The following is a 19,762-nucleotide window of genomic DNA, read 5'->3' on the forward strand; positions in this document are numbered from 1 at the left end:
CAGCATCTTCCCTATCATTGGTGCTACTGTCACAAGGAAACACCGCACCCATCAGCGACCCCTACAGCTGGTTCTCAGAGTGGAAACAAAAGAACTTCTGTCACTTGAGTCCAGGGAATGAGGAGGTCCGGTAGTCACAAGAGCAAGAGGTGAATGAAGGCAGAATTTTCCCTTTGCTAAGCCTACTTCTGTCAGTTTTCCAGGGGAATCTTTCTTTTGAAGAGGCATACATTCTCATGTTAGTGAATCAGTAATTTTCAGTCTTCTGGTGTCTATCCAGGCCACAGAAAAAATCTTTAAAAGTCCTCACTCAGTTACATTTTTAAAGGACCCAATAACGGAATGTAAATCTGATCATTTGAAAGCAGCAGCAGTGGCTAACATTCCAGGAGAAGGAACAGTCATGTGTATTATCCTCTCTGCTCTCAACCCAGCTTTGTTTATAGCACTTATTCCAACAAAGACACGGGCTGTGTTTGTCCGGGGGTCCTGCGTGAGGGTCAGGGTACCCATGTCGCCCACCACATAAGTGGTTGGGCCATCTGCCCACCAGGCAAGAGCACCTAAGCCCCCAGGGCCCCTGCTCAGAACCGAACACAATGACCAAGGAGATGCCAAGCGCTGTTAGCCTAGAAACCTTTTCAAAGACAAAGAGAAAAATCAAATCTGAAATCAGACAGTGTTAAACTCAGCATTTCAACCCACTATTATACAGCATCAGACAACCCTGGAATAAAGATAAAATGGCATCTTAATTCTGTGGTCAGATACTGCAAGTCTTCTGTGTTAGGGCCCATGGTCAACATCCAAGCCATCTACAACCCTGAACTTGCCAAACGGAGTTTCCTTTGTCAAAAAGGCATCTGGTCCACGGCATATTTTTATCCTCTGCCTGAGATGCGTTCCAATAGCCCATTTCAAATACGAATTTGAAAGGTATAAAACGAACAGAACAAGTGATATATAACCAACTGCATGGTGTTTATAAGATACCACAGATACAGATAAAAGAAAAGGCTTACGCTGTACATCACAGCTTAGCGAATAACGTGTTAAGTTCCCCAGTTCTCAGTCCCGTATATGAACGGATGGGGAAACTGCCAGGCCACAACAGCATCCCCGCTGATGAATAATTCTGATGGAAACAGAGGTCACATGTCTACTATCACTGTTGACAATATCATGAAATAAATCATTAAGTGAAGCATAGCTGTTTAAAACTTTTTAAACCACTTGGGTTTTTTAGGTCCATCTTCAGCGACCACGCAGAATCGGTGAGCCGATTCACAGTTATACCACTTCCATTCCACTGATGCAAAAAGCGGAGCAGACACATAAGTCCTGGAATCGCTGTGTCACACCGGGGATGGCACAGCTGACCCCAGGCAGGCCGACAAACAGCATGCTGCTTGTTTCCCGCTCTAGAAGGGCCCCCCTGATGAAGTTTTTTTTTGTCCATCTTGTCAGGGATATTTTTTTCCCCCTGGATCCTCGTCTCATCTAAATTCACAGAGCAACAACAGTGACATTAAGAAGCCGCTGCACAAATCTGCACGGGAGCCGATGGGCAGAGCAAGGCCCAGCTCGCCAAGCCAGGCAGCCTTTCAGTCTCACCTCTCTGTGGCTGTCACAAAGTGGACTCGTGGCCCCCTGGCCCCCAAAGAGCTTCCTGAGCATCTCCAGTTGGAAATGGTGAATGTCCTTTCTGCAAACATCGTGACGCTGTCACCACTCATGAAATAACTATAGGATATTCAGATTTGGGGTTTTTCTTTTTTTCAGAGTCCTTCCCTGACAGCTTAATTCATTTTAAGGGAAAGAATGTCTGGGCTCCTTGTATGCACATTAGAGATGTGGGAATTGGGAAGAGTCAGGTTAGGACCTAAGTCCTCTTCCTGCTTCTGGAGACTTCTGCTGGAGACGGGCTGGGCGGGGGCGATGAGCCTCTGTGTGGGCAGCTTGCTCTACTCCAACCCCACTGACCCCCCAATAGTGAGTGCCCTGAACCCCCACCACCTGTGCCATAGGAGCAAGGTTGCAGATAAGGTCAGACAGAGCCTGGGTCCTTGCTTCCTGCCCCCCTGGTTGACAGTACAAGGGCTCTTCCCAGGAACCCCCAAGGATTCCGTAGGACACAGGTGTCCCTCCAAGCCCTTCAGGAAAGTGGCTGCCGATCCATGGTCTGGCCCCTTCTCCCTCCAGAACATCCTGGCACGTGGTCCACGGACGCGACTGAAGGCAGCAAACAGCAAAGTGTTTACTTCCCGCCGAACAAGGATGCAGATCCAGGAGGAACTCAGAGTCCTCCTGGGGACCTTCTGGTCCACCGCTGAGATGAGGATCATGGATCTCAGTCTTCCAGAAGAGACCAAAGAAAGCCAGCTCAGGTGCCAAACCAGGGCTCCCCACAAGCCCTGCCATGCCAGCTGTGGGTCTGGGGCCATTTCCCACCTCCCTGCAGGGCATTTCTGCAGGGGCCTATGCACAAGGAAGGGGAGAATTAAGCGAGGCTCTCCTGTGCATAACCAGTGCCCAGCACACACAGATGCGAAGAACTGACTCATTGGAAAAGACCTTGATGCTGGGAAAGATTGAGGGCGGGAGGAGAAGGGGACGACAGAGGATGAGATGGTTGGATGGCATCACCGACTCGATGGTTTGAGTTACTCGAGTTTGAGTAAACTCCAGGAGCTGGTGATGGACAGGGAGGCCTGGCGTGCTGCAGTCCGTGGGGTCACAAAGAGTCGGACCTGATTGAGCGCCTGAGCTGAACTGAACTGGGCACACACAGCAGTGCTCGAGGAGGAGCAGCTATTATATCATCACTGTTATCGCTGTGCCTGAGACATGGGAAATTTCCCAAAGGCCCCCCTGGACCACATGGCCTGAGAAGTCACCATGCTCTGCCTGCAAGGTCCAGTCTAGGTCCTCAGCTTGAGCTGTGAGCGCGTCTTACAATCTTCCCACATCCCAAGGTCCTGTCCAAACTGCTCAGAGTCCTCCCCGCCCTCCTCTCCCCAGTGTAACTGCTGGCCAGTGGGCTATGAGCCAAGTGAACACACTGCTAATTGGAGACGGGACTGTCTCACCTGCTCACTGGCCACCACGCCAGCCACCTCCCCCATCTGCCCACCAAGACTGCCCATCACACACTCACTGTGATTCCGTGACAGCCAGAATGTCATTCCCACAGAGGTCTCAGCGCAACGACACCAAACTCAGGTCAGCTTCTAGCCACACATCCTTCATTCTATTAAAGCCCTCTTGAGTTCCACTATGACAGAGTATCCCAGGGGCACCCAGGGCACAACCCCAAGGAGACAGGAACACCGGGACCCTGGGGTGCCTCTTCAGCCACCCCAAGTCTTCCTCCGTGGGGCTTACCCTCCACCGACCTATACGAAAGCATTTCTAGTTTACAGGAAAGAAGAGCAACGATGAAGAGCATGAGGAAGCAAGTGAGGTTTACAGGATAATGGAAGAGTCCATGGTAAATAACTTCAATTTACAAGGAAAAATCCTTAATTTATACATGTTATAGTATAAACCTAAAAGAGATACACCTTAGAAAGGAAAATCTGCACACAACCTGTGCTAAAACTCAGAAACATAAACTAGACAATTTTACTGCATGGAAACATACAAAGGCAGCGATTATTCTCTGTGATGCATCCAAAACCACACGCCACATCCTTCACTGTGACGCAGCCCCAGAGACCAACACAAGCCCAGTGCCTGGTTCCTGCTTTATGTCTGAAGGAAACCAATGGGTCCCCATACTGATCCATGCCCAGGCTATGCAGACAGAACTAAACTCACCCAAGGGAGACCAGTGTGCCTAGTCTGACTGCCAGGGAAAACTCTAACTGGATTTTTTTTGTTCCTTGATTAGGAAAGTGATTTTTTTGAAATAGGAGCCACCAAACTTAGTTAAATGGTAATACATACTAGAAATGAAAGAAATTAAATGATACCTACAAACGCATCTTTGGCCCATGAAACCAAATTTAAGAATCATGATGGTGGCAAACTCTGGGAAAAATCGAAACTTCAAAGACTGCCAACGTTATTGGTAAAAACCATGAGCAAAAGAATAGATCCCATGCTTTGTATCTGTGTAAGAGGAACATCTACAATACATTAAAGAAGACATAAAATAGCTAACTCAGAGTGCCTCAATTACTTTTTAAGGCCCTTCATAAAATTTTATTAATGGGATCTTAAGTGTAAATATGTAGAAAGCAACTGCCTGGAGTATGGGAACTTGGAAGAAAACAAACACGCTTTGCTAGAAGCTAGCAACGACAAAACTAGACCCAAACCCTCCGTCTACAAAACGTGGGTGTGCTTGCTCTTCACCTTTGACACTTGCTTCTAGAATCATGGAAAATGAGCCCACTTAACCTACTAGGTTGTAAATAAATGCATTGCAACTGCTTACTATATTGTAGTAAGAGACAGTTTCAAAAGGCTGGTGCAAGAGGACCATGTGGATTTTCAAGCCTGAGAGTGAATGACTTTCACAGGAAAGATGCTCTCAGCCACAAGGAGACCCCACGCGTGTGTCGCCGAGCACTTACGATGAGTTCCGAGTCCCGCCCCATGGAAATGACGGTTCGGTTCACGGTCCGGAGAAGCTTCTCCATGATGATCTGGACGTGCCTCTGAGTCGGGCCCTGCAGGAGACACACGCGTGTGAACCAACACCTGAGACAGTCATTAACATGCCAGCCCCGCGGCTGTCACGGAATCCATTTACCCTGTAAAGAGTAAATCAATTACAACCCTTAACGAGATGAAAAATGGCCCTTGTCACAGGCAAAAGCCTTCACAAAGAAAACTCAAGGCGTTTTATTAATTATAGCCCATTAATGGTAATGTTATATAATCACAGTAATTTAATTGAAGCAAACCTTAAAAATAAAAGCAAATCTGTTTAAACAATATAATGTTTATGATCCCCGATTAGCTCACCAATTAGCTTTCAAAAGACACTTGCCCATTTGTACACAGACGGCCGGCAGATAACAACCATATAGCTCACGCTGCATGTCAGATCCCAGTAATGTGGGTATGCTTGCATAGAATCGAATGTTTAAATATCACCTTAGCACAACACCTAAAATTCAGCATGCCGGAGCATCTCCTATGAGTAGAAGTGTGCTCCTGAGTCTCGTGTGTGATGGGACTGTTGATTCTTCTTCATGAACACTAAACGTGTTTAAAACAGTTTTCCAGGCGCTCTGCACAGGCCAGGCAGGCACTGCCTCCTCTATAAGGCTTGACCTTACAACTTTTCGCTTACAATCTTTTTTTTTTCCCACTCTTTTCTGTTTTTAATTGGAGGCTAATTGCTTTACAATATGGTGTTGGGTTTTGCTATAAAACAATGTGAATCAGCCATGTATGCATATGCCCCCTCCCTCTTGAACCCCCCTCCCACCTCCCATCCCACCCCACCCCTCTAGGTTGTCACAGAGCCCCGGTTTGAGTTCCTGAGCCATACAGCAAATTCCCACTGGCCGTCTACTTTACACGTGCTAATGCATGTCTCCCCACTACCTCTCCATTTGTCCCACCTCCCTCCTTCCCCTGCTCTGCCCACAAATTTGTGCTCTAGGTCTGAGTCTCTATTCCTGCCCTGCAAGTAGTTTCATCGGTACCATTGTTTCTAGATTCCATACTTATGCATTAATATACGATATCTGTTTTTCCCACTTCCGACTAACTTCACTCTGTATAACAGGTTCCAAGTTCATCCACCTCACTAGAACTGACTCAAACGTGTTCCTTTCTATGGCTGAACAATATCCCGTTGTATATATATACCACAGCTTCTTTATCCATTCATCTGTCAATGGACATCTAGGTTATTTCCATGTTCAAGCTGTTGTAAATAGTGCTGCAATGAACTCTGGGGTACATGTGTCTTTTTAAATTATGGTTTCCTCAGAGTATATGCCTAGTAGTGCGGTTGTTCAGAGAAGGCAATGGCACCCCACCCCAGTACTCTTGCCTGGGAAACCCCATGGACAGAGGAGCCTGGTAGGCTGCAGCCCATGGGGTCACGAAAAGTCAGACACGACTGAGTGACTTCACTTTCACTTTTCACTTTCATGCACTGGAGGAGGAAATGGCAACCCACTCCAGTATTCTTGCCTGGAGAATCCCAGGGACGGAGGAGCCTGGTGGGCTGCCATCTATGGGGTCACACAGAGTCGGACACGACTGAAGTGACTTAGCAGCAGCAGCAGCAGCAGCAGTGGGGTTGTGGAGTCATATGGTAGTTTCATTCTCAGTTTTGAAGAACTCTCCATACTGTTCTCCATAGTGGCTGTATCAATCTACATTCCCACCAACCACGTAGGAGGGTTCCCCTTTCTCCAAATCCTCCCCAGCATTTGCTGTTTGTAGATTTCTTGATGATGGCCATTCTGATGATTGAAGTGAAGCAATAACTTCATTGTAGTTTTCATTTGCATTTCTCTAATAATGAGCGATGTTGAGCATTTTTCAAAAGGCCTAGACTGGGATGATTGAAGGCTGACCTTTGGGTTAAGGCTTGCAAGAGCTTTCAAAGGCAAAGCCTGGGAAGGGTGGACATAGCCACAGTCTCAGAGATCTAACTCAAGCTCTTTTCAAGCACACCACCCAGACTTTGGGAAGGTAAGCAGGTGCAGCAAAGAAGGGGGCAGGACAGGCCTGTGTATGTCTGTGTGCGCATGTGTTTGGACTGGGGAGTTTTCCAGAGACCGCATGGGGGAGAGCTAAGAACAAGCCCTGCTAACTTAAAAACCTTCAACTGGCCACTACTAAAGGCAGAGACAGACACAGCTCTGTACAGCTGTCCAGACATAGCTGGAAAACCAGTGACTTTACATGTGCACATACATGTGCACAAATGCATATGGTAGGTACAATGGGGTCGGGGAGCAGAGAGTCAGATGTTTCCACATGTGCTTGTGCCAGCTTTTTATTAAGACAAAAAGGTCAGAGGAATAAGCATACAATTGAGAAATGCAAAAGAAAATACCACTTAAAAAAAGAAACATCAAAGAAAGCACAGGAAAAAAAATGCCTGTACGGAAAGGAACCTGCAAAAAGGGGCAGAGAACTGCTCTCAAGATTCTCAGAAGCACCACTGACTTAAAGCAACAACAACTATGCTCATGTATAAAATAATAATACTAAGTATTATTTATTAAAAATAATGATTGAAGGAAAGTAGGCAATTAGCCTGCCTCTGTTTGTTTCTAATTTTTAACATCAAAACCTCTGACCTTAAATATCAAATCCCAGTCTTCGGAGTCACTGAGCTGAGAAGTCACAGGAAACAGAACAGTATCTCTAATGTGGAAAGATACACATGATAATACAATCATCACGCTTTGCTGCTCAGTCGCTCAGTCGTATCTGACTCTTTGAGACCGCATGGACTGTAGCCCGCCAGGCTCCTCTGTCCATAGCATTTCCCAGGCAAGAATACTGGAGTGGGTTGCCATTTCCTCCTCCAGGCGATCCTCCCGACCGAGGGATCAAACCCATGTGCCTGCACCTCCTGCATTGGCAGGAGGATTCTTTACCACTGGGGAAGCCCCATCAAGCTTTATACATAAATAAAAAATAATTTGAGGATGCAACTCTACCGAGAAAAAGAGAAAGGTGTTAGTCGCTCAGTCGTGTCTGACTCTTTGTGACCCCATGGACTGTAGCCCGCCATGCTCGCTCCTCTGTCCATGGGATTCTCCAGGCAAGAATACTGGAGTGGGTTGCCATTCCCTTCTCCAGGGGATCTTCCTGACCCAAGGATTGAACCAGAGTCTCCTGTATTGCAGGCAGATACTTTACCATTAGAGCCACCAGGAAAGGCCCAAAGAGAAAGAAAGGGTAACCCTTAAAATTCAGGCCGGTCTTTTTTAAATGAATCAAACGTGATTCGGTCCGTCGAGGCCGGGTCTCAGGAGGATCATAGGCCCACGCTTGCAGCAGGGTCCACGGAGGCAGCCCCACGGTTACTCACCACGTCCTTCCGGTACAGAACCTCAAGGATGTTGCTGAGCAGTTGGCAGCAGGCCTCCAGATCTTCCTGTCTCTCCAGATGGTACTTGAGCTGATCCGTCATCATGGGAAGCAGGATCTCTCTGCAGTCTGCAGGGGACACCGGGTTGCCAGTCAGCAGGAGACCCACCAAGACGCAACTCTGTTTGCTAGAAGCTTGTTTTCCTAGCTTGTGACAGGGCACGTTGCACTTACCCCCTCTGTAATGTGAAACTGACATCTGGAGGGGGTCAGACCAGCCAACTGGGCGGAAATCACTTGTTTTCTTATCAAATAATTCACACACACATACTCACATGTGCACGCCTGTCTGTGTTGTCACCGTATAAATATAAGATGACAATTAACAAACACATGCATATAGATACATATTCACATATATCCCATGGTATGCATGTTGATACAAACGCAAACAAGCATGCGGCGATTTTAACTAATTTTCTGTGCCAAACTATGAATTTACTGATTGGCCACTTTAAAAAATATACTTGTTAAAACACAAATGATTTCAATTGCAACTATTCTTGTTGTTTCCTAGGAGGACCAGAGCATGGTTCCTTTCTGCTTCCATACACCTCCCAACGTTCCTGAGCTTGGCCAGTTCACAACTCACTAACTTCCACACTTAATGTTGACTTCTCAGGGACAACTTTCTGCTGAGCTCACACTTGCAGAGGACAGTCTGCAGAGGGCTGAGAGCTCAGGCTCTGGAGTGAGGTTGTGTGAGTTTAAATTCTGCTGTTTTCCTTGCAGGGTAATCTTGGGTTAAGCTGGTTACCTCTCCAAGCCTAGGTTTCCTCATCTCTAACATGGACACACTGGCAGTAGTGACTCACAGGTTTTAGGCACAATGTCCTCCTGCAAGGTTAGGCGTGAAGGCCTGGGCCTGGCACAGGTGAGATGCTCTGGACAGGTACTTGTTGTTATGATGTGATGTAGATACTGGTGAAGGGCTCCACCCCTCCTCCCCAGCCTCCTAGACCCCTGGGCTAATGAGGGAGGGAGTGGTGGGGAGCAGGTATTGACCTTGCAGGTGAAAGTTAGGAAGGCCTCCTTCAGGACGCAGTACATTCACCTGCTGGGAAGAAGCATTAGAATTTCCCTCATAGGGTGGGCAATCCTAGGGGGCAGATGACTTATTCACAGAGCCACAGGCAAAGTTCAGGAGGGTGGGGAGAGGAGAAGCAGAATAAAAGACCAGACGGGCAGTCAAGTTTCATCACGAACAGGATGGGTGAGATGGAAAAGGATGGAGAATTGGAAGAAGCTGACGGGGAAGGGATGTGATAATACAAAAGGCCAGAGAGAGCCTCTGTGATGGCACCCAGGTAGTGCAGTGCAGATGGGAGGCACAGAACTGACTAGTTAGCTACTGCAATAGTCCAAGCAAAAACTAGGAAAAGCCTGACCTCCTGCTGACGACAGAGGACGAGATGGTTGGATAGCATCACCAACTCGATGGATGTGAGTTTGAGCAAGCTCTGGGAGTTGGTGATGGACATGGAAGCCTGGCGTGCTGTAGTCCACGGGGGTCACAAAGAGTCAGACCTGACTGAGCAACTGAACTGAACTGACCTCCTGCTACAACAGTAAGTTTGAAAGAAGAGGCCCTGAACAAAAGCACACTGGAGGCAGGCTGAACACAGTGGCCAGTGATAAACTGGAGAGGAGGCCAGGGGCTAAATGAGAGTCAAAATATGACACCCAGTCCAACATGACCCCTTGATGAGCCACCCAAGGCAGGATGTGACACCATCCAAGGAGAGGAACCTGGGAACAGAAGGGTATCTAAGGGAGGAGAAAAGGATCAAGGTTTAGTTTTGGACAAGTTGCGTTCGAGTTGCCTGTCGGATATTCAAGTAGCTCCACCTAGTAGGCACATAAACAGAGGCTTCTAGACCTTAGAGATCTCCAGCCTCATGGACCAAAGAAGCAACAGCTCTTGACTGTAATAAACGCCAAGTGTGTGAGTAAGACCATTAAAGAAGAGTATGGAGAAGGAGGAGGGAGTGCTAGGAGCGGCAGTCAGGAGGTTGGTATCAGAACAGGAGATGGAACGAGCGGCAGTGTGGGACGAGGCAGAGACGAGTGACGTCACCCAAACCGAGGGAGGGCAGGTGGCCAGCGTGCGGCAAGAACGGGTCCAAAAGAACATCCCTGGGATGTGGCGACTAAAAGCACACAGAGTCCTACTCAAGAAGGCTTCCCGAGGTGGGACGACAAGACAAAACTAGGAGCGCAGACACAGCTCCGGAAGCACAGCTCTGGAAGGAAGGGGTGCTGGCGTCCAAGGATCAAAGACAATTTGGGTTTTCATTTGTTTTTTAGATAGGACCATGGAAAGGATGCTGAGAAAAATCAAAGAAAAATAACGAACTAGACACAAATAAGATTGGAGATGAAATGTTGATTACTAACTGTCTCTTCCTGTTGGGGAATCCCATTGAACTCCAGCACATCCACCCTCCAACGTGAGCGATCTGCTGACAACAACAGTTCTGATAGTGAAACAAGCTCAGCCACTGTCATTCGCTTTAAAATGCGGAGCACGAGAGAAAAGACAGCAGAGCTTGGAAACATTAAACATCTTGCACTTGTTTTTAGAATTTTACATTTCAGGACTTCCAGTGTTAATGATACATAAAAGCATGTTTTTGCATTAATGTTTTCTGAATTTTTTTAATATATAAAAAAATGAGCCTGCAAACATTGGAAACGTTCCTAAAAGTATGCAGAGACCTGCTTAGGAGATTTTGCCAAGAAGTAGGGGCTTCCCCGGTGGCTCAGACGGTAAAGAATCTGCCCGCAATGCAGGAGACTTGGATTTGATCCCCGGGTCGGGAAGATCCTCTGGAGGAGGAAATGGTTACCCATTCCAGTATTCTTGCCTGGGAAATCCCATGGACAGAGGAGCCTGCCAGGCTGCAGTCCACGGGGTCGCAAAGAGTCGGACACGACTGAGTGACTAATACACACGTGTGGTAAAGAAGACGTAAGGATTGAGGAGGGAGGGAGGTCAGACAGGGAGGTGCAGAAACAGCCCACACCCTTCTGCTCCTCCGCTTTCCAGGGGGCTGCAAGTAGGAAGATCAGGCTGAGGCTTTTTCAAGCTCCACTTTGATTTAATCCACAGAAAAGGAACTGATAACAACTCCATGTTTCCAGACAGAGTTTTCTCCAAAGAATATATGAATATATGCATTTGCTTGCTGATGTCACCATTACAGGAATCCATACATGGTGTGCATGCTCAATCACTAAGTTGTGTCCAACTCTTGGGGACCCCATGGACTATAGCCCACCAGGCTCCTATGTTCACGGGATCTCCCAGGCAAGAATACTGGAGTGGGCTGCCATTTCTTCCTCCAGGGCATCTTCCCAGGACAGGGATCAAACCTGCCTCTCCTGCACCGTCAGGTGGGTTCTTTACCACTGAGCCACCAGGGAACCCAGCGAGTACTTAGGCAGAGGTAAGTCAGAGATGCTAAAGGGCTGAGCATCTTCCGGGCAGAGGCCGGGCGGGCGTGGCTGACTATGATGTCAGGAATCGCAGGCGGGCAGGGCATGAGAGCACAGCATAAGGAGAAGGCTCTCTCGCATGGGGACCAGGACAGGCTCTCCTCGTCACGGCTCCTGGACGTCAGGAGCCATCACACGATTCCTTCCCCTTCCCACCCAGTCCTTCCTACAATGTCAGTGGTGAACGCCCGGCCCTGCAGAGAGCATCTCCCCCAAATGTCACCACCCCTTGAACTCATGACAGAAGTGCTCCAAAGCTGAGGCGGGCCTCCAGCGTAGGAGAGGGCACAGGCATCAGAGAGCCACCCCAGGACAAAGCCAGTCCAAGGGACAGGCCACAAGATGACCTCATGGCAGTAAATCCAGCCTGAACATGCAGCTGCCCAAAATGCTGACCCACCGCACACACGAACTCCACAGGTATCCCAAATCCAATGTCTTACTACAAAATCCTGAAGTTCACAAGTTGCATTCACCTGCAGTAGCTCTGCTGGCCTTAACTGCAACACAACATCCAGTGTAGGGCTATACTCCAGCTCCCAGAACCCAAGGGGCAGGGCAGGGCCCTTGGCCAAGCCGTCTGAGCCCAGCCCTGCCTGCGTTCATCCTCAAGGTCCAAGTGGAACATCTCCGGCTGGAGTCCCCCTTCCCTCCCACCTGAAACACATCACCAGTATGATGATCACCCTCAGTAGATGAGCCCTCGGCCACCCAGGCCATAAGGTCATCCCCAACACTGCCACCACCGTTCTGGAGATAAGTCTAATTTCCAAGTAGGTGGAGAAGGAAGAGCCACGAGAAGCTGAGCAGGCAGAGACAGGTGCTGACCACACGACCAAGGAAAACATGACCTCGGAGGCTGAGCAAAGCTAAGCTTGGGAGGGACCCCACAGCAGCAGAAGGCCGGGTGGACTTGCCAGGCCAATGGGGCAGCAGGGCTGTGTCCACAAATGATCCTAGAAAATCTGGGGAACTCAGCTCTGGACTCAGAGATGGCTGAAATGGCTCCTCGGACTCTGGCAACCCAGAGGCCCTGGCTGCAGTCTATGCCTAAGGCCCCACGTATCTGTCATGCCGGACAGGCAGGTGTGGACTTCACCGTCCTCCAAATAATCAAGTGTGTTGGTGTCATCTGTCAGAATCACTCCAGGGTGAGGGAAGGGATGGCTGTCCTGTCCATCTTCTGCTGGGAGAGATGCCGTCAACCATTCCTGGCTCCTGGCACAAATGCCCACCAGCCACCCAGCCCAGAGCTCTGTGATAGCTTTGCTCGTTTATTACCCAGCCTCTTTTGAGGAAAAAGGACCAAATTTTGGACATTTTACTGCCATTTAGTCATGTTTAAAGACTTTCATTCTGTTAGTTTCTGAGAACATAAAAATCCACTTGTTACAACCCTTCATGGGTCCATAATACTGAGGGATACTAGAGAACACACATGGGATGTTTGCAACATCATAGGATAACTGTGGTTCTAACCTTATCACTGCCACCCCTCCCTGGCTGGTCAAGATAAAGGGGGCCATGGGGATAAGCCTACCTCACCGAGAGGATGAAACAAGACCACACGAGCAGGACTTTGGGAGGGTCCAACACTCCTGTCCAGAGGACCACCATCGGCCCCTGATCACACACCCATCACAGGACCAGATCACCAGGAGGGAGCGGCCACCGGCCTGGGACTTCCTTACAGGTGCACAGACCACACCAGGCATCTCCTGCAGGCCTCCGAGGACAGAGGGCCACAGGGCGGCAGCACCTTCAGAAGCACGACCCAGGCCTCCCCAGGAAGAAGAGCAACATCCCAGGTCCTGCAGTGGCTGCGAGGATCACAGCTGGAAGCAGCCCAAGCTCACGGATCCACCTTCCTGGTGACCCATGACTGGCAGGCCCCAGCCCAGGCCCCCGACAGACCTGGGGACAGGTGGGCCTCCAGTGCCAGGTCTCAGACCGCTGGGATCTAAGACTGTCTCTGTGACCTGCTTGTCCCTCCTGGAACAGTCTCTGTTAGAGGAGAGGTCTGCCTCTTATCCACGGGAGGAGCCCCCAAACACGCCCTGAGCCCTGACCGTAGACGTGCGTGTTTGTCTGTGTGCATGTGACTTCCCGCACATGTGTGAGCATGTGTGAGCAGGCACACACGTGCTTAGGCGGAGACACGCCCTCTTCCCAACAAGACGCCGCACAGGACTTCGGTCCACAGTCCTGTGAGCATGTGTGAGCAGGCACGCGCATGCTCAGGCGGAGACGCGCCCTCTTCCCAACAAGACGCCGCACAGGACTTCGGTCCACAGTCCTGTGAGCATGTGTGAGCAGGCACGCGCATGCTCAGGCGGAGACGCGCCCTTGTCCCAACAAGACGCCGCACAGGATTTCGGTCCACCATCCTTTTCACAGTTGAGCCCAGTGCTCCGCTTGTTTTAGGTGCCGAGCAAGGACGTGCAGCCAAGGGCCATCCTGTCCCATCCTCAGAAGACATCGGGACAAAGCCATCATCACAAGATCCCACCTGCCTCTCTGGGGACTCAGCTGCACTGGAGAGTGTCCAAGCCGATCCCAACAGCAGTGCTCAGGCTCACGTGCCCATGCATTTGTGTGTGTGTGTGCGTGCATGTGCTCACACACAGGAGTGCTGATCTGGGTTTCCTGTGACTACAGGTGCAGAGGATCACAGGAGATGGTCTGCAGTGAGAAGCAGGTCTGCTTCCTGGTGCCGCCCCAGCCACCCAACAGCCCTTCCCACCCAAAGCAAAATGAACCTCATTTTACAAAGGACACCCCTGATGCTGCATTTAGACTCCTTTCAGCTTTCTCAAGAAGTGGTGGGACCAAGTTTGCAATAACACTAAAGATCCTGAAAATTTTTCTAAGTCAAAACATCAGGAGCATAGAGGAAGGTACCCTCCCACACAACCACTCATGCACCCACCCACCCACCCACCCACACACTCACACCTGCAATGAACAGTTTTAAAGCATCAGACATGTATCTCACAGTCAAGGAAAGGAATCCCCTGTCATATTCTGAGTGTCTCAAATCGGTGACCCCAGTAACCTTCTTCATGAATAGAATACCATTTCTACAGCATGATCGGGGCCTGTAGTCACACTTTGTTCAGAATGGATGTCCTGTGAAGCTGACAATCTCCCCATTCAAAGGAAAAAAAGAAAAACAATCAACCAAACAAATACTGAAATCAAGAAAACACATTTTAAACCAACTACCCACAAATCATCACATGGAAAAAAGCTGTGATCAATACATGACTGAAGCCTAGGAACCTGGGTCAGTCTATTTGATTTTGTTTGTTTGCTTTTTCACTAAAGTAGAGTCAAGTCCCCTATGATGAAAAGGACATCTTTTTTTGGTATTAGTTCTAGGAGGTCTTGTAGGTCTTCATAGAACCATTCAATTTCAGCTTCTTCGGCATTAGTGGTTGGGGCATAGACTTGGATTACTGTGATACCAAATGGCTGGCCTTGGAAATGAACAGAGATCATTCTGTCATTTTTGAGACTGCACCCAAGTACTGCATTTTAGACTCTTGTTGATTATGATGGCTACTCCATTTCTTCTAAGGGATTCTTGCCCACAGTAGTAGATATAATGGTCATCTGAATTAAATTCGCCCATTCCAGTTCATTTTAGTTCACTGATTCCTAAAATGTCAGTGTTTACTCTTGCTATTTCCTGTTTGACCACTTCCAATTTACCTTGATTCATGGACCTAATATTACAGGTTCCTCTACAATATTGTTCTTTACAGCATCAGACTTTACTTCCATCACCAGTTTATTTATTTAATGTATATACAGGGTACAACATGCAAAATTCCAGGCTGGATGAACCACAAGCTGGAATCAAGATTGCCAGGAGAAATAGCAATAACTTCAGATAAGCAGATGACACCAGCCTTATGGCAGAAAGTGAAGAGGAACTAAAGAGCCTCTTGATGGAGGTGAAAGAGGAGAGTGAAAGAGCTGGCTTAAAACTCAACATCATGGCATCCGCTCCCATAAATTCATGGCAAATAAATGGGGAAACAATGGAAACAGTGACAGATTTTATTTCCTTGGGCTCCAAAATCACTGCAGATGGTGACTGCAGACATGAAATCAAAAGATGCTTGCTCTTTTGAAGAAAAGCTATGACAAACCTAGTTAGCATATTAAAAAGCAGAGACATTACTTTGCCAACAAAGGTCTGTTTAGTCAAAGCTATGGTTTTTCCAGTATTCACGTATGGATGTGAGAGTTGTACTATAAAGAAAGATGAGCGCTGAAGAATTGATGCTTTTGAACTGTGGTGTTAGAGAAGACTGTTGAGAATCCATTGGACAGGAAGGAGATCAAACCAATCAATCCTAAAGGAAATCAGTCCTGAATATTCATTGGAAGGACTGATGCTGAAGCTCTAATACTTTGGCCACCTGAAGCGAAGAACTGACTCCTTAGAAAAGACCCTGATGCTGGGAAGGATTGAAGGCAGGAGGAGAAGGGGACGACAGAGGATGAGATGGTTGGATGGTATCGCTGACTCAATGGACATGAGTTTGAGCAAGCTCCTGGAGTTGGTGATGGACAGGGAAGCCTGGCGTGCTGCAGTCCATGGGGTCACAAAAAGTTGGACACGACTGAGTGACTAAACCTAACTGAGAGTTGGTTTACAATGATGTGTTAGTTTCGGGTGTACAGCAAAGTGATTCAGTATACATATATCTAAACATTTTCAGATTCTTTTCCATTATAGGTTATTATTAGATATTGACTATAGTTTCCTGTGTTATACAGTAGGTCCTGGCTATTTATCTATTTTGTATATGAAAGTGTGTTTCTGTTAATCCCAAGACTCACAGACATAAAAAACAAATTTATAGTTGACAAAGGGAAGGAAGAGGGGAGGGATAAATTGGGAGTTTGGGACTAACAGTCTAATCAATTTTGGAAAAGCCTTTTGGTCTGATTAAAGTTCTGTTTACCCATGCACATAAGAAAATAGTAACATCTACCTTTCTCACTCTTTGCCTTGAATCTTGGGCAAGTTAGTTCAACTCTTGAAGGCTTAATTGTCCTTCTCTGCAAATGGGCATGCTACTGTTAACCCTTCAGGCTTACTGTGAGAATCAAATGATGTAATGTGTGTATCTGGCAAGTAGTCAGCATTCAGTCAAGGGTAGCTGTCAATAAAAGTAATGGAAATAATATTATTCTGCAAAGTCAGCTTTTCCAACAAAGTACACAGCAAAAACTCCTGCCTTAGAGTTTGTTAGTCAATAGGGTAGCCAGTGAGCCCTTGAAATACAGCTAGTTCCACTGATGAGTAGAATTTTCAACTTTAGTTAATTTCATGTAATTTTTTACATTTAACTTTTTAACTTAAATGTAAAAAATGGACACCTGATTCAGTTCTTGCAAACAACTATTTGGAACGACGGACCAGCATATATATATGAATCTCCTTTCCTGTGGTGAATTTTATTAAATGTGAAAAATACAGATCGAGAGTCTGTGATGAAAATTCAGCATTCAAACTGAGATATAATATACATGTAAAAACCACACTGGATTTTAGCGAGTTCCTATGAAAAAAAAAAAAGTGTGAAACATGCCATTTGTAATATTTAGATCAAGGTCATGTTGACATATTTCAGATGAAATATATTATTAAAATTAATTTCACCAACTGCCTTGTACTTTTTTTTTTAGTGTGGACTGTATAAAATTATAAATTGCATATGTAGCTGGCATTCTATCTCTGTTGGACAGCGCAGTCTGGGAGTGTGCTAGGAAGCAGATGTTGGAGGCCTCCTGTGCGATTTCTCATTTTAATGAACTGGTGTTCATCTCTAGAAGGAGAGTCAAGGCCACAGCTTTCTCCTGGCGGATCATCTTCACACGGACGTGACTGCAGGCCTCATCAACGCCTGTTAATCTGCATCAAGGCATAGAGCTGACCTACAAGCGAGTCAAAACCTGGCAGCACAGTTGTCCTGGCTTTTCTCTGCCATGCACAGAGTGAATGCTGACAGCCCCGCCCAGACAGCCAGGAAGGCACAGGCAGCCCTGGGCCCAGACCCCTCGCAAATCAGCCATGGGGATCAGAGCCCTACAACACACCAGCCAGCCTCCCACACCCCCTTCCCCAGTGTGATCCACTCTGATTACAGACAGCAATAATGTGACATCTGCTCATTCTCAGCTGTGCAGGCTGAAGCCATGATGATTAATGCTCTGGTAATGGGCACAGAGCAAAAAATATTAATCTTTATAAAAGGTATTCAACAGGCATCATCAGCTTATAAATGTCCAAGGAGAATATCCGTCTATAACTCCATTACAGCTCTACATCAAAGCAGGATACAAATATGAGAATGAATCTGTCCATTTAAAACATTCATTTTGTGAACACTGAATAATGTGCTTCTTAATTTTTAGTTTGGTCACATTAAATAAATGATCCATAAAGTGCATTTAATAACCTTGAGCCTGTTACACAGAACTAAGATCCAGACGAACACTTTTAATGAGAATTAAACAGTGAGAGTCATATAAACGGGGGATGCTTGCTATCCATCTTTTTCAGACAATCATTCGATTTTTCAACAATCTAAGAACTCTGTACCCACATGATTCAATTTGTTCAAATAACTCTCTCCCTCTATACAAATCTTCCAGTGCCAAAAATGTGGAACACAGAGCCAGCAATGGAAAGGATCACAGGAACAATCTATTCATGTCCCAGTTGTACAGACATGGGGACAAGCAGCTAGTGTAGGGACCAGGCAGCAGCTGAACTAGAATTAGATATCTGATCCTGAAGCCAGATGACTATGCATGTACACATGTGTGTAAACATGTATGATTCAGGTAACTTTACCTGTCTAATGCAGATTAAATTTTTCCGAGAATCATTTTAATTCACTTTAACTAAGTTGTGATCATTAGCAATACCAGGAGGGTAAATTCACATCAAGTAACCCTAAGCGTATCAGTTTCCCTTTGTGAACTTTAGATCTTGGTCTGTGAAATGACGTAAATACAACTGCCCTCTCTGTGTTTCTATTCCTACCAACAGGCAGTCCCTTTGTTGGTATTCTGGTCAGAGGATTCTCAGCACCACTTGGCCAAGTGCTGAAATAATCGGAAATAAGATAATCTGCCTGTCAGCTCTGAGGCACCCAATGTCACAAAACTTCAACTGAAAGAGTGACAGGGCAATTAAAAGTATCTTGACAACTGGAAGGGAACAGGACAAGATATAGACTGTAAAACAAGAGAAAAAGAAGTTGGTCAAAGATATGTCTTCTTGCTGAAGCCAAAGGGCCTTGTAAAAACTGTGTCATCTTTTAAAGAAGGGAGAGTTGTAGCAGATATTTTGTATCCTTCAGTTTGGAGAAGTGTAATCATAGAGAGTAACCATTCATTAGTATTATGTTGTTGTTGTTCAGTCACTAAGTCATGTCTGGCTCTTTGTGATCCCATGGACTGCAGCACACTAGGCTTCCCTGTCTTCCAACATCTCCCAGAGCTGCCCAAGTTCATGTCCATTGAGTTGGTGATACTATCTAACCATCTTATCCTCTGCTGTTCCCTTCTCCTTCTGCCTTAAATCTTCCCCAGCACCAGGGTCTTTTCCAATGAGTCAGCTCTTCACATCAGGTAGACAACATATTGGAGCTTCAGCAACAATCCTTCCAATGCATATTCACAGTTGATTTCCTTTAGGATCTACTGGTTTGATCTCCTTGCGGTCCAGGAGACTTCTGGTCTTCTCCAGAACCACAATTTAAAAGCATCAATTCTTCGGCAAATTCAGATTATAATAATAAATACTTTGTCAAATGAAAGAAGAATCACTGGAGAAAAATCTCAAATGAGTCCCATTTAAAAGCAGACCAAAAAAAAAAACAAGCAGATGAAAATATTAGTAAGACTCAAGCAAAATGCCAGGGAAGATAGTGTGGAAAGTACTGGTCAGACCAGGAATTTGTTCTCTAGATAGAAATGCATCAAGGAGGTGTCTCATGACATTTGAGAGGAATGGTATAGGCTTGCCAGTCCTTGGGCAGAACCTCACCATGTGGAAGATGAGGAAATAGACAGAAAAATGGGGCTGGGGAGTTGTGTGCCTTCATTTACCCAAGTGTGTGAAGGGAACCAAGAATGTAGGTCTTGGCCCGTGCAG

The 19,762-nt window shown here is 46.8% G+C and overlaps 1 protein-coding gene across 3 annotated transcripts in view; it reads right to left on the reverse strand.

The window, feature by feature from the left end:
• The window catches only part of DOCK1 (dedicator of cytokinesis 1), a 556,115-nt gene that overhangs the window by 336,213 nt on the left and 200,140 nt on the right, over nt 1–19,762 (reverse strand). For all 3 annotated transcript variants that reach the window (XM_081533032.1, XM_081533022.1, XM_081533018.1), the window contains exons 26-27: nt 8,021–8,148; nt 4,581–4,676 (exon numbers count right to left, since the gene is read on the reverse strand). In XM_081533032.1, the coding sequence (XP_081389158.1) occupies nt 4,581–4,676; nt 8,021–8,148 (224 nt within the window). The remainder of the gene's footprint in view (nt 1–4,580; nt 4,677–8,020; nt 8,149–19,762) is intronic.

This window comes from Giraffa tippelskirchi, chromosome 2, assembly GCF_054371585.1.
Source record: "Giraffa tippelskirchi isolate mGirTip1 chromosome 2, T2T-mGirTip1v1.2.pri, whole genome shotgun sequence".
Classification (NCBI taxonomy): Eukaryota; Metazoa; Chordata; class Mammalia; order Artiodactyla; family Giraffidae; genus Giraffa; species Giraffa tippelskirchi.